Raw genomic sequence first — 13081 nt, 5'->3', positions numbered from 1 at the left:
CATTTAAAAAGAAATAAATGGAGGAATTAACATAAAAGTTGTCAACTTTTTATTATACCAAGTAAGGATATTTTTAAAACATTGAAAGAAAATCTGTATTTTAGTCTTTTCCAGTTCATAAAAGGAAGGACATTTAACAACAAAAAGTAGAAAGGATAGTATCTTAAAATAAAAGCCAGTTCTTTAAATTGAATAAATTTAGTTTCAAGAAAAACTTGCTACATTTTCCTTGCTTTCTGATTTTCCTACAAACTGTGCTAGAATGGTACTGGTGTGCTTTTTTGACTTTGGGAGTGTGCTGCACCACATTAAAAAAAAAAATTGAAATGGAATTCACATAACAAAAAATTAACCATTTAAAATGTGCAGTTCAATGGCCTTTAGTACATTTACAGTGTTGTGCAACCATTACCTGTCTAGTTTCAGAAGATTGTCATCGCCCCCAAAAGAGACCCCTTATATCACTAAGGAGTCACTCCCTACTCTCCTTTCCCTTTAACCTCTGGCAACCACTAATTTGTTTTTGGTCTCTGGGGATTTACCTATTCTGGATATTTCATAGAGATGGTATCATACAGTGTGTGACCTTTTGCGTCTGGCTTCTTTTCACTTGATGCAGCCTTATTTAACATGTTGATTACACCTTGCTTGAAACTTAGTTTCTAGTGTACAACATTATCCTCATTTCCCTTCTATTCTGGGTACTCCTTCCTCTGTCTGTCCCCAAAATGGACAAAATTGATGTTTCTCAGGGCCTTGCCCTTGGCTTTCTTCATATCCTACAGACTCATCCTAAGTGTTCTGATTTGCTGCCGTGGCTTTAATTATTACTGTATAGTGGTTACTCCCAAGTCTCTATCTAAAGACTTCTTTGTCCCTCTATTGGGTGGACATCTCTACTTGGATATACAGCAGGCACCTCGTGTTCCATATACCCAATACTGAATTTCAGGAGACCTTCCCTGATTCTTATGTCTGGGCTGAATTCCTCTCCTTGAGCTCCCAGAGCATTCAGTACATAGCTGTAGCCTGTCATTTTATTGAATATGATATTCTAATAGCCTGTTTACTTGGTTCACTTGTTTATTTTTTTCATGAAACTAAGCATTTTGAAGTCAGAGATTGTTCACAGTTGTATCCTGAGTGCTTGGTTTAGTGCCCAGGATATAGAAGACACTCAATAAATGTTTGTTCAATTAATATATGAAGGCAGCACACTGAAGATTGTCATGTGTAACGTGTGGCAAAATACTTTATAAAATATGGTAGTTTTTCTCTTTGAAAATATCAGGAATTGTCTAACTGGCAATGTATTTTCACATTTCAGGAGCATTTAGATAGCAACCATGGTTCAGTCCATTCTTTAGATGCAGACTTACTGTTGCCATCCGGGGATCCATTCAGTAAATCAGACAATGACATGTTTAAAGATGGGCTCAGGAGAGCACAGTCTACAGACAGCTTGGGAACCTCAGGCTCACTGCAATCCAAAGCTTTAGGCTATAACTACAAAGCAAAATCTGCTGGGAACCTGGACGAATCAGATTTTGGACCGTTGGTAGGAGCAGATTCGGTGACTGAGAACTTTGATACCGCCTCCCTTGGGTCACTGCAAATGCCAAGTGGGTTTATGTTAACCAAAGATCAGGAAAGAGCAATCAAGGCAATGACACCAGAACAAGAAGAAACGGCATCCCTCCTGTCTAGTGTCACACAGGGTATGGAAAGTGCTTATGTGTCTCCCAGTGGTTACCGCTTAGTCAGTGAGACAGAATGGAATCTCCTGCAGAAAGAGGTGAGTTATCTTCCTGACTTCTCCTCTCGCTTACTTTGGGGGATACTGGGTAGCTCTGGATTTATTGTTCATTCAAGAGATGGTCCCTGGAGTTAATGCTCGCACTTGTTGCCAGCAAATGGGTGTTAACCCATATTGTCTGACCCTTGTCATTGTCTGCTTTGGCTGTTCCTGGTGATTATGACAGAGAAGGGAACTGACTAGCTGATTGTGTTAAGTGTGAACTTCTCCACCTGAAGTCACATCTCTTAAGTTGGAGCGATCTGCTTGAATAGCATAGCTAACTTTGTGTAGCCCGAATTTGGTTTCCTTGCAGTTTTCTATAATCTCAGTGTATTCGAAGATGCATATTCTTTCATCTTTCCTTGAGGTCTAAAGTACAAATGCTTTTCAGCAGTTGATGCTTAGAATGAGTTTAAGGAGGGGGTGGAAAATATGGGAGAGAAGAGAAGGCAACCTTTAATGAGGTTAATTTTCCTCCTAATAGTATTTGCAAACTCAGAAGTAAGATTAGGAGATAAAAACTTAAATATGTATTTGCATAGTGCTTTACAGATTACAAAGCCTTTTCACATACCTCTTCTCTTTGAGCTTCTTGATAATAGACAATCAGGGCATGAGTTTCTCCAACTTACAGATGAGGAAACTGGCTCAGAAAGGTCAAATGAGTTGCTCAAGTTTCCCCTTTGACTAAGTAGCAAACCTGGGTTAGGATACAGGTTTTATGACTTCCAGTGCTTTCTTTTACTCAGGGCTACTTCTCTTTAAAGAAGCTGTTGATTAGCAAGTGGAACAGCTTATTAAGCCTGAAAGAAACTGTTCTCCTTGGTCTCATGCAAAACGTTTGAGAAGGTGCTATTTAATTGTTTCATACCTCCTTTGTGCTTGGAGCTGGTGAAATGGTTAATTTGCACTCCACCCTTCCCCATCCCCTCCCTTGTTGGGTAGTATTGATTTAAATTGTGAGTGCCACGGTGTGGTACCTTTTGCTTTCCTTGTGTTTCTCTCAAATGTGGTGTTTTGTGGCCCTTAGCCTCTTGATGATAAAGTTGTGTCCCTTGTTTTCCTGTCATACTTATATTGGACTTATGATATTTTAGAATCCTGCTCTCTATTGTAACTTCTTGCCATAAGTCCCTGAATAAATTGTTTACTCCATTTTCTACTTCGAGTAACATAGGTAAGACTGCATGTGTTCCTCAAGTATGTGATGTAGACTTGTTTTGTTCTGCCTGATAAGAGGTAATTTTGGTGCCCTTCAGGTACATAATGCTGGAAATAAACTTGGTAGACGTTGTGATATGTGTTCCAATTATGAAAAACAGTTACAAGGAATTCAGATTCAAGAGGCTGAAACAAGAGACCAGGTGAGTTTCTTTTGGGGTGTGCGAAGTTGGTGAGCTGTTGTAGTTCTCACTGGCAGTGCTGAATTAATTGCCCTTCACCCCTCCCAGTTTGCTTTATGAAGTATACTCATCTCCTTACGTCTGAAATAATCTGGTACATGCAACGTCAGTTACATTTCCAGTGGGAGCACACTATAGAATTTTTGCTTTTGTGTGTCTTTGCTTCATTAGCTTGCCCAATACCACACAGGTCAGCTCAGCTGGCATATCTCCTCTCCCAACCTGTTCCTTCTGCCCAAGGCCTAGAAGTGTTATTGTCAGGAATGCATGCACACGGAAAGTGCTTTATGATACAGAGATTTAGGGAGATAAGGGGTTGGGTTGACTGTTGCTTCTAATTGGATAAAACTTAATTGAATATTACATTATCAGTATTTGTACTCTTCATTGCTTATTGCCTAATTCTTGTCATAAATTTGTTGAAGTAAGTTTAGTTTGCAGGGTCACAGAAATTAAGATTTGGTAGATTAGGTATGCTGAAACTGACAAGTACCTTTCCAAATACAGTGCCTAATAATGGGTTCCCTGATAACATTTAGGAAATGATGTAGAACTTCATGAGAGTAAACTTGTGAAAGCATATGTAAGGAAAAAATAACTTTTTTCTTATATTTCCAAATTGTTCTTTGGTTGTTATGGAGAGTGTTACCCTAGTCTTCAAAATAAACTTAAGCAGGTGAGAATGATGGTTTAATATTTTCAAATGCCTTTGGCATTAATTTTCTCCATATATGCTTTTTTTTTTTTTTTAAGATGGCTTAGAGGTAAATTTCTAACGCTATTTGTGAAGCTACTATATCAATAGTTGGCCTCTGATAGTGTGGTATAGGAATGGGGTAACTTGGATTCCATAGTCGTGTCAATAGACGTTTTACTCTTGCTTCATCTGTGCAGGCACTTCGCTGGGTCCTGAGTATTCAGATACAGATAGAACACCGTACTGCCCATAGGGAGCTTTCAGTGTTCAATCCAAGCCATCAGTTCAGTATGGTTTGTTCCTGTACGTGTACAAGTAGAACTAGAGGATGAGCAGAGGCATCTAAGTTAACTATGGGCTGTTAACTAGGGAAGGTAACAGTTCAGCTAAGTTTGTTTTAGAGCTAGAGTAAAAATTAATTAGGAAAAGAAGTGGAGAAAGGGTGTTCAAGGAGAGGAAATGTGTACAAAGGAACAGTTATGAAGGAAAATTGTGTGTTCTAGGAAGTATGAATAGTTGATGTGGCTGGGCATAAGGGGGGTGGTGTGTGTGTGAGAGAGAGAGAGAGAGAGTGGAGAGAGAGTGGGGGGAAAATAGTGGGAGAGGAAGCTACAAAGGGAAGGCCATGATGAGATCATTGAGGGAGGGGTGTGATGACTAAAGGGATTTAAATTTTACCCTGAAGACTTTGGGAGGCATTTAAGGATTTTAAGTAGGGAAATAATATGATTTGACTTTCATTTTAGAAATATTTATTGTGTTAGAGTGGATTGTAGATTGGCAGCAGAAGATAGAGTCAGGGAGGCCAGTGCCTAGCCTAGAAGACCCAGGAGGAAAAGCAGATATTTTCAAATGAGGTAATGGATATGAAAAATGTTTTGTTAACTGTAAAGCACAGTATAGTTGTCGAATGAGGTAATTCATCTCAGTTTTTTCCCAAATTTGACAAATTTGTTTCTCAGGAAAAAAGATTAGGTTTAAAAAAATTTTCTGGAGGTAGGGATTTTTTTTTTAATTTATGAAAGTTCTGGTACTTCCTTCTAATTGATGTTTAAAATTGCATAGGTGAAAAAGCTACAGGTGATGCTAAGGCAAGCAAATGACCAGTTAGAGAAGACAATGAGAGATAAACAGGAGCTGGAAGACTTCATAAAGCAGAGCACTGAAGATTCAAGTCACCAGGTAAGTGAGGGTTTTAGAATGTGGCCCCTGGGAGATGACTGAGTTGTTTAAATAAAAGCGTTCTGAAAACCTAGTAAGGTTTCTTTCTTGCCCTGAAGATCTGGCAGTTCTATTTTCCCTCAGATAAGAATATCTCAAACTGATCTTTCTCTGGTGTCTGTTTTACAGATTTAAGGAAAGTAACTTTTGAAATAACTGGTTAGTAAATATCAGGAGGCTCTGGTTCTCTTTTCCCCTTTGATTTTTATTAGGTTTTTCTGCTGCACAAGAAACCTGCTGACAAGAAAGATGCTAGTTATCTTCTTTTTGACTTTTTGAAAAATACCATGCATGGGAAAAAACGTGACCGTATACAGATATACCAAACATATCTGAACTAATATCTGTGTACCCACCAAGATCGAGTAATAGAAAATTAGCTAGTACCCCAGAAGCCCTCACTTTCCCCCTCCACTTACTACTTCCTCCCTAGAGGTAACTACAGTGCTAACGTCTAACACCATTAGATTAGCTTTGTCTGCTTTCTTATTTTAACAAATGAATCATATAGTCCATATTCAATGAATGACACAATCATTCATTGTGTTTGTCTTCCTCCATTCAACATTGTGAGGTTCCTACTCACAAATGTGTGTGGTAGTTGTTATTTTCATTGTTGTATACTCGTACCATTGTATGGATATATTATAATTTATCTGTCTTAATGTTATGAGCATTTGGGTTGTTTCCAGTTGTGGGATATTATGAATAATTCTACTTTGAAATTTCTGTATAGGGCTTGTTGCACATGTCGCTGCTGGGTATGTGCTTAGGAGTGGAATGCCTGGGTCAAAATGTTCAAAATGTATGTCAACTTTTGGAGATAATAGTGCCAGAAAGTGGTTGTATGAATTTATACTTTCCCCAGCAACGTATGAGAAGAATTCCTGTGGGTCTGCAGTCTTGACAGACTTCATTTTGTGTTATTTTAATTATAGCCATTTTGGTGGGTGTGTAATGGTATTTCATGGTGGCTTAGTTTGCGTTTCTCTTACGGCCATTGAGGTTATTTAGCATTTTCCATGTCTGTTAGCCATTGGGATATCATTGTGTGTGTGGGGGGGTGTGTGTGTGTGTTTGAAATTACTTCTCAAGTCTTATGCTTGATTTTTTATTGGGTTGTCTTTTTTTTTTTTTCCACTTATTTTTCTGATAGGAGTTCTTTATATAATCTTATTAGAGCCTTTTGGTGATGTGTCCCAAATGTCTTCTACTCAGTACCTTAGATTTTCATTATTTTAATGGTGTCTTTTGATGAACAGAAGTTCTTAATTTTAATGTAGTCAAATTTATTGATCTTTTCTTTATGATGAGTGATTTTTATCCTGGTTTTTAAAAGAATATTTTCTTACCCTGGGGTTATATGAAGATATTTTCATGTATTTTGTAGAAGCTTCATTGTTTATAGCCACTCACATTTATATCTAAAATCCATCTAGAACTGACTTTTATGTATAAGCTGTAGATATGGGTAAATTTTTATTTTATTTTTTCATATGGAGAGTCAGTTCCTTTACCATTTAGTGAAAAGATCACCTTTTTCTCACTGCTCTGCAAGATCATCTTTGTTAACTATCAAGTGAATGTACATGTGTGGGTCAGTTTGAGGACTCTGTTTTATTTGATTAGTCTATTTGCCTATTTTTGTGCCAGATTCTGTGCTGTAATTTATAGTAAATTTTTCATTTGTTTCTTTAAATGAAACATAAAGTTAGAAACTTTAAAGTTATATAAACTTTAAAGTTTAGAAACATATAGTTTCTAAAAACTATAAAAGTTTTTCTCTGCTGAGAACTATGTTTTCATTCGTTTCAACAGTATTTACCTTTACACCAGGCAGCGTAGTTACAATAGCTACTTTAAAGTCTTTGATAAGTCCAACCTGGGTCATCATGGGGTTGGCATGTGTTGATTTTCTTTCCTCTTGAGAATTGGCCACATTTTCCTGATTCTTTTTATGTCAAATACTTTTAGATTGATCTTGGAGATTATGAATATTTTACTGTGAGACTCTCAGTTCTGTTAACCTGATTAGGTTCAGTTCATAAGTTCTGTCTTGCCTTCTGTAGTAGGTAGTTCTAATGTCATTTCGTTTTTAAAAGCCTTTGCAGTGCTCCTTTGGATGTGTCCATGTATGTATATAGCTCAGGGGTGAGTGTGAGACTTGTTCTGGTTCATGCACAGAATTAGGGGATCCTTTTCCTAGCTCTCTTCTCTCAGTACCACTCTACTCGTCAGCTCATGGGGACCCTGTCCTGGCCCTGTGATCAGAAAAACAGTTGTTTGTCCTGTGCTGCTGCATCTGTTGTGGCTTCACAACTGGGGCACCTCTCAGATTCATGTTGGCAGAAAATAGGAAAAAAACCCCAAATAAGCAGTAAACTGCAGTATGAATTGTTTCTTCCCGTTTTGATTTCCCTCCCTAAACTGTCTGCTTTTGCTTATTTTTTAGAGGCCTCAGGTAGTTGCTTTTTGTATTTTTTCCAGGGTTTTTAGTTGTAATAAGGGGAGAGAATGGCCTTGGTGGGCTTAATCCATCTTGGACAGTGCCAAAAGTCTCCGTTCTCTCATATTTTTGTTTATTAGACATATCTTTTTCTTTCCACCTTCATTCAAGAAGGATACTCTGTGGTCAGGTATAGAATTCTGAGTATTTATGATATTTTCTTTCAGCACTTTGAAGTTCTTATTCCATTGCTTCTGCCTTCCATGTTTCTGATGAGAAGTCAGCTGTAAGTCTTATTGTTGTTCCTTTGAAGGTGAAATGTTATTTTTTCCGTGGCTGTTGTAAAGATGTTCGTTTTGGCTTTTGTTATTAACAGTTTTACTGTGCTATATACCTAGGTGTGTTTTTCTTCATATTTCTGCTGTTTGGAGCTCACAGGGTTTCTTGGATCTCTGAGTTAATGTCTTACATCGTGATTGGAATATTCTCAGCCATATGTCTCTTTAAAAATTTGTTTTTATTGAGATAAACATAAAGTGCATAAATCTCAAGTGTACAATTTGGTGAATTTTAACGTGTGAAAAATTTTACTAGGGTAATAAACCATCATCTGCATCAAGATCCTGAACATTTCTAATACGCTCATGTTCTTTACTAATAAGTAAATACCCCACCTGCCTATTCTTAGAGGTAGCCAGTATTCTAACTTTTAACGCTATGTTTTAGAATTGCTTGTTGTTGGACTTCATATAAATGGAATCATATAGTATGTAGCCTTTTGCATCTGGTCTGTTGGGTCATTATGTCTGTGAGACTTATCCATATTGTTCTGTGTCTCAGTAGTTAGATTTTAATGCTATGTATATTCTATAACATGAGTATACCATAATTTATTTATCCATTCTACAGTTGAGAGATATTTGGATTGTTTCTGGTTTTTGGCTATTGTGAATGAATACATTTTTAAACTTTCTTGTACATGTCTTTTAGTGGACATGTGGACTTATTTCTCTTGAGTATACATAGTAGTGAAATCACGGAATTTTTGAGTTTTTGCACAGGTATATTTTTAGCTCTACCAGCTATTTCCATTGGCTGTTACTTCTTCAAATATTTGTATATGTTAGATGTTCGCATTGCATCTACATGGCTTCTTTAATCTCTCTTCCGTATTTCCCATCATTTTTGTCTTTGTTTATTATCTTCATATCACTGATTTTCTCTTCAAATAGGTCTAATCTATTAAACTCATCCATTGTATTTTTAATTTGGATAATTGATTTTTTTAGTTTATTTCCATTTGGTTATTTTTCATCGTTTCCATTTCTCTGGTGGTTCTAAATTTCTGAACAGATCAAATACAGTTATTTTAAAGTCTGTTTCTAATAACATATCTGGATTCATTGTAGATCTGTTTTTGTTATCTGTTTTGTTTTTTATCATAGTCTTGTATTTATTTTTATTAATTAATTTTTGGCTGTGTTGGGTCTTCGTTGCTGGGCGCGGGCTTTCTCTAGTTGCGGCAGGTGGGGGCTACTCTTCGTTGTGGTGTGCAGGCTTCTCATTGCGGTGGCTTCTTGTTGCGGAGCACGGGCTTCAGTAGTTGTGGCTTGCAGGCTCTAGAGCGCACGCTCAGTAATTGTGGCACACGGGTTTAGTTGCTTCGCGGCATGTGGGATCTTCCCGGACCAGGGCTCAAACCTGTGTCCCCTGCATTGGCAGGCGGATTCTTAAACACTGCGCCACCAGGGAAGTCCCTATCATAGTCTTTCCTTGTGCATTCTTAACTTGAGTACTAGACATTATATGTGAAAATTGTTGAAATAAAGCCATTTTTCTTATGAGAGGCAGGCAACTAGTTGTACTAACAATCCTGGATCACCTTTATTCATTTATGGGAATTGAGATTATATGAAGTTTTGAAGGTTGGATTATTTTAAATTATTCCCTTACTATAGGGTGTGTCCCTTTGGAGACCCAATCCAAAGTGCAGGGTGTTTACCATGGATCCCTTTGTGTATTGGGTCTTGGACTCTTAACTTTTGCCACCCTGTGCTGGGGCTTTCAGATGCTCTGCTCAGCTTCTCAGTGCTGCATCTGTTTCTTTTGGAGTTGGCACGTGCTTCTGGAGAAGAGCTAGCTGTTCCAGATGCTGCACCCAGTTCTCCATGTGTCTTCATTCTGGTCCTTGGCTCTGTGATTCTTTTTTGCCTTGTTCTCCCATGCCTTCATGTAGGTGTCTTTCATATTTTTGTCTGGTTTTCTTAATTAGCAGGAAGGTTGGTTCACATTACCTATTCTGCCACTACTGGAAACAAAATTCTGACAATAATCATTTTTTAAATGTCTAAACAAATTTATTTTGATTTATTTTATAACTCTTATGTATGAGTCATCAACTTTCACATAAACCCCTCATCAGGAACACTAAAACTAATTCAAGGGAGTTTATCATGTGTCTTTTGCTCTTAAGTAAACCACCTTAGAATACTGCAGCTAGTTCAGAGAAGATTCATTTATCCTTTAAACTGTTTTTGTGGACAGAGTTTCAAAATTTTTATTGATTTTTAATAAGCTCCTTTAAGAATAATATTTATAACTGGGTCACATGGATTAATATCTATGTCTAGAGGCCCATATAATGCTGTTGTTCATGTATGGCAGCGTATGACCCCTGGGGACTTTTGGTACTGCCTTATGTCATCTGAAAGGCTGAGGCTTTGTACACAGTAGATGCACACATATCTGTTGAATGATGGATGAGTGGGGTTTGATGAACTAATAAAAAAATCAGTTCTGGACATCAAATAAGCAGGAGATGGAAGAGTTAGTTTCAGAATAACCAGATTCCTAACTAAATTTTCTGTGTATGAATTTTTTTTTTCTTTCAAGATCTCTGCACTTGTCCTAAGAGCCCAAGCATCTGAGATCTTACTTGAAGAGTTACAACAGGGGTTTTCCCAGGCAAAGAGGGATGTTCAGGAACAGATGGTAAGTTAACATTTAAATAAACATTAACTATGTTAAATATATTCTATCTTGAAATAATCTTTGATGTGACTTTATCTTCCTGGCCAAAGTGGTTACCATTATGTTCTCCAGAGCCTATAGAACGTTAGTAATGGACAAGATTATGTAAAGACATTATTCTTTTTCTAAACCTACCTCTTGACCAAAAAAATTATCACCTTTAACTTAATTTATTTTTCTTCGATTTGAGAAACCTAAACAAAATAAACTGTGGACCAGCATTTAATTTTTAGTTCTAAATACAAGCTAAAAGTTGAAATCTCTCAAAGCCCTAGGAGGTACAGCTTTTGAGCAGTCACTGTACTTTTCCTGGACAGCTAATTTATTTAAAACAACCTCAGTAATTTCATAGGATTTACTATAAAACATGCACCATAACTGCTGTGGCGCTGGAAAACTTCCAGAAGGCTGTCAATTTTGAGAGGAATAGGAACAGAGAGCTTCTTAAAGAAGAGCTGCCTTGAACGTCTGCAGAATTGTTCTCCAGCTTTGGGCCTCTTCCTCACCAGTCAGGCTCCACTTGCCTTGCTCTTCCTTTTTCTCACAGTTGGAACCCTGCATCTGATGGCCCTTCGTAAACTATAGCAGAGTTGGTCCTGCTGGGGTGATCCTACAGAGTTGCCTCTTGTCCAGCTCTTCCAGGGTTGACAGAAAAACAAACAAACTCCAAGTTGTATGGTAATGGTTTGTTTTTGATTGGCATTGGGTCAGTATCTGAATGGCCTTTAAGCTGATCCCTAAATACTAGCCCTGGTCTGTTGAGAAACATCTCACTCTAATCAATGACCAGAGAGTTTCATATCTTTTCATTAATTAGAGAATATGAAATAATCATTGTTGATCTCAAGGACACTGTTAAATGCTGACAAAGTTTCATAGTGTTTAGCCTCCTTACACTCCCCTGTCCCCTCTCATCTTTTCCTTCTCATCTTTTAAAACTCATCTGCTTTTGCAAACATTTTTCAAGTTGATTCCACTTAAAATGAATATATTGCAGGTGACATTGAAGAATTGTTGAAATTAAGGTTAAGGTCTTGTGAACTTTAACATCTTACCATTTTCTTGAAATTACCTTTAAATGTTATTACACTGAGAAAGATAAACTCAATTTCTTATGCCCCTTCAAAGAAGAGTAGCTATGGTAGTGGTTGGGATCTTAATATTTCCCCTGAACTATTTATTTTGAAAAATTTCAAACTTAGAGTTGTTTATGGAGTGAACATTCATAAAATCTTCACTTAGGTTTACCAGTTAATATTTTACCACATTTTTACTGCTTGCAATTGTTTCTCAGTCTCTCTGTTTCATATATATGTATATTATATTACATATGTATTTGTTTCTTTTTCTGAACCATTTGCAAATAAGTTGTAGACATCATGACACTCCTAAATATTTCAGTATGTATCTCCTAAGAACAAAGAAGTTTTTCTGCATAATCACAATACTGTTATTAAATGCTTAAAATGTAACCATTGTCCCTAAAAGTCCTTGATTGTTTTTTAGTGGTGGTTTTACTTTTTGATCAAGGAACTAGTCAAGGATCACATATTGTATTTTGTTGTCATGTCACTTTAGTCTCCTTTAATCTAGAACAGCCACCCACTTTTTGTTTTTGGCTTTTATGACATTAACATTTTTGAAGAGTCCAGACCATTTGCCTTATAGAATGCATTTGTCTGATTATTTCCACATGGTTCAAGTTAGACATTTTGGGAAGAATACTACATGGATGAAATGATGCAATGGAAAGTTCATAACAAGAGGCATGTTATGATGGGTAGTTCCATTGTTGGTGATGTTAAGTTTGATCACTTGGTTAAGGTGATCACAGTCGTTTTAGAATGACTACCAACAGCAGACTTACTAAGTGAAGTTCAGCATTTCTTTGTTGGCCCTCCATATCCACGGTTTCCACATCTGTGGATACAGAGGGCTGACTGGAAGTGACTTGAGCATCTCAGTTTTTGGTATGGGAGCGTGTCTTGGAACCCAGTCCTCTGCGGATACCAAGAGACACCTGTAGTTCTTTTTACCCTTAGAATGTTATGCCAGGTAAAGGTTTACAGTCTGGGTGCTGTGTTCAAAAATTACTTGAAATGATTTTTCTCTCTGTGGTTGTGTTATCAATTTGATACAAACAGAAACAAATGGAGCTATGTATTACATTTTTGGATTTTCTTCTTTTTTGATTGACTTTTTTGTTTTTTGAACATGCAACATGGTTCATATGTCAGAACTATGAAAGTATATAAACACTCAGAAGTTTCACTTCCATTCCCTGTCCCTTTCACCCTGTTCCCACCAACTCCTGTACATGATCATTTAAATTTATTTTTGGTTTATCCTTCTGTTTTTCTCTTTACAAAAATAAACAAATATAAACATATTCTTCTTTCCCTTCTTTTATATCCAAAACGTAGTGGGATGCTATTATTTTGTTGTAAATGGGTTGAAAGTGAGCATAAAGCAACAATTGATTCTGG

General features: G+C 37.0%; 1 protein-coding gene across 2 annotated transcripts in view; it reads left to right on the top strand.

The window, feature by feature from the left end:
- Positions 1-13081, top strand: part of RABEP1 (rabaptin, RAB GTPase binding effector protein 1) — a 103438-nt gene that overhangs the window by 76583 nt on the left and 13774 nt on the right. For both annotated transcript variants that reach the window (XM_082443848.1, XM_082443847.1), the window contains 4 exons: positions 1328-1795; positions 3058-3162; positions 4964-5080; positions 10458-10556. In XM_082443848.1, coding sequence (XP_082299974.1) covers positions 1328-1795; positions 3058-3162; positions 4964-5080; positions 10458-10556 — 789 coding nt within the window. The remainder of the gene's footprint in view (positions 1-1327; positions 1796-3057; positions 3163-4963; positions 5081-10457; positions 10557-13081) is intronic.

Source organism: Balaenoptera physalus, assembly GCF_965194825.1.
Source record: "Balaenoptera physalus genome assembly, chromosome: 20".
NCBI classification, from domain to species: Eukaryota; Metazoa; Chordata; class Mammalia; order Artiodactyla; family Balaenopteridae; genus Balaenoptera; species Balaenoptera physalus.
This window is presented reverse-complemented; position numbering and strand designations above follow the sequence as displayed.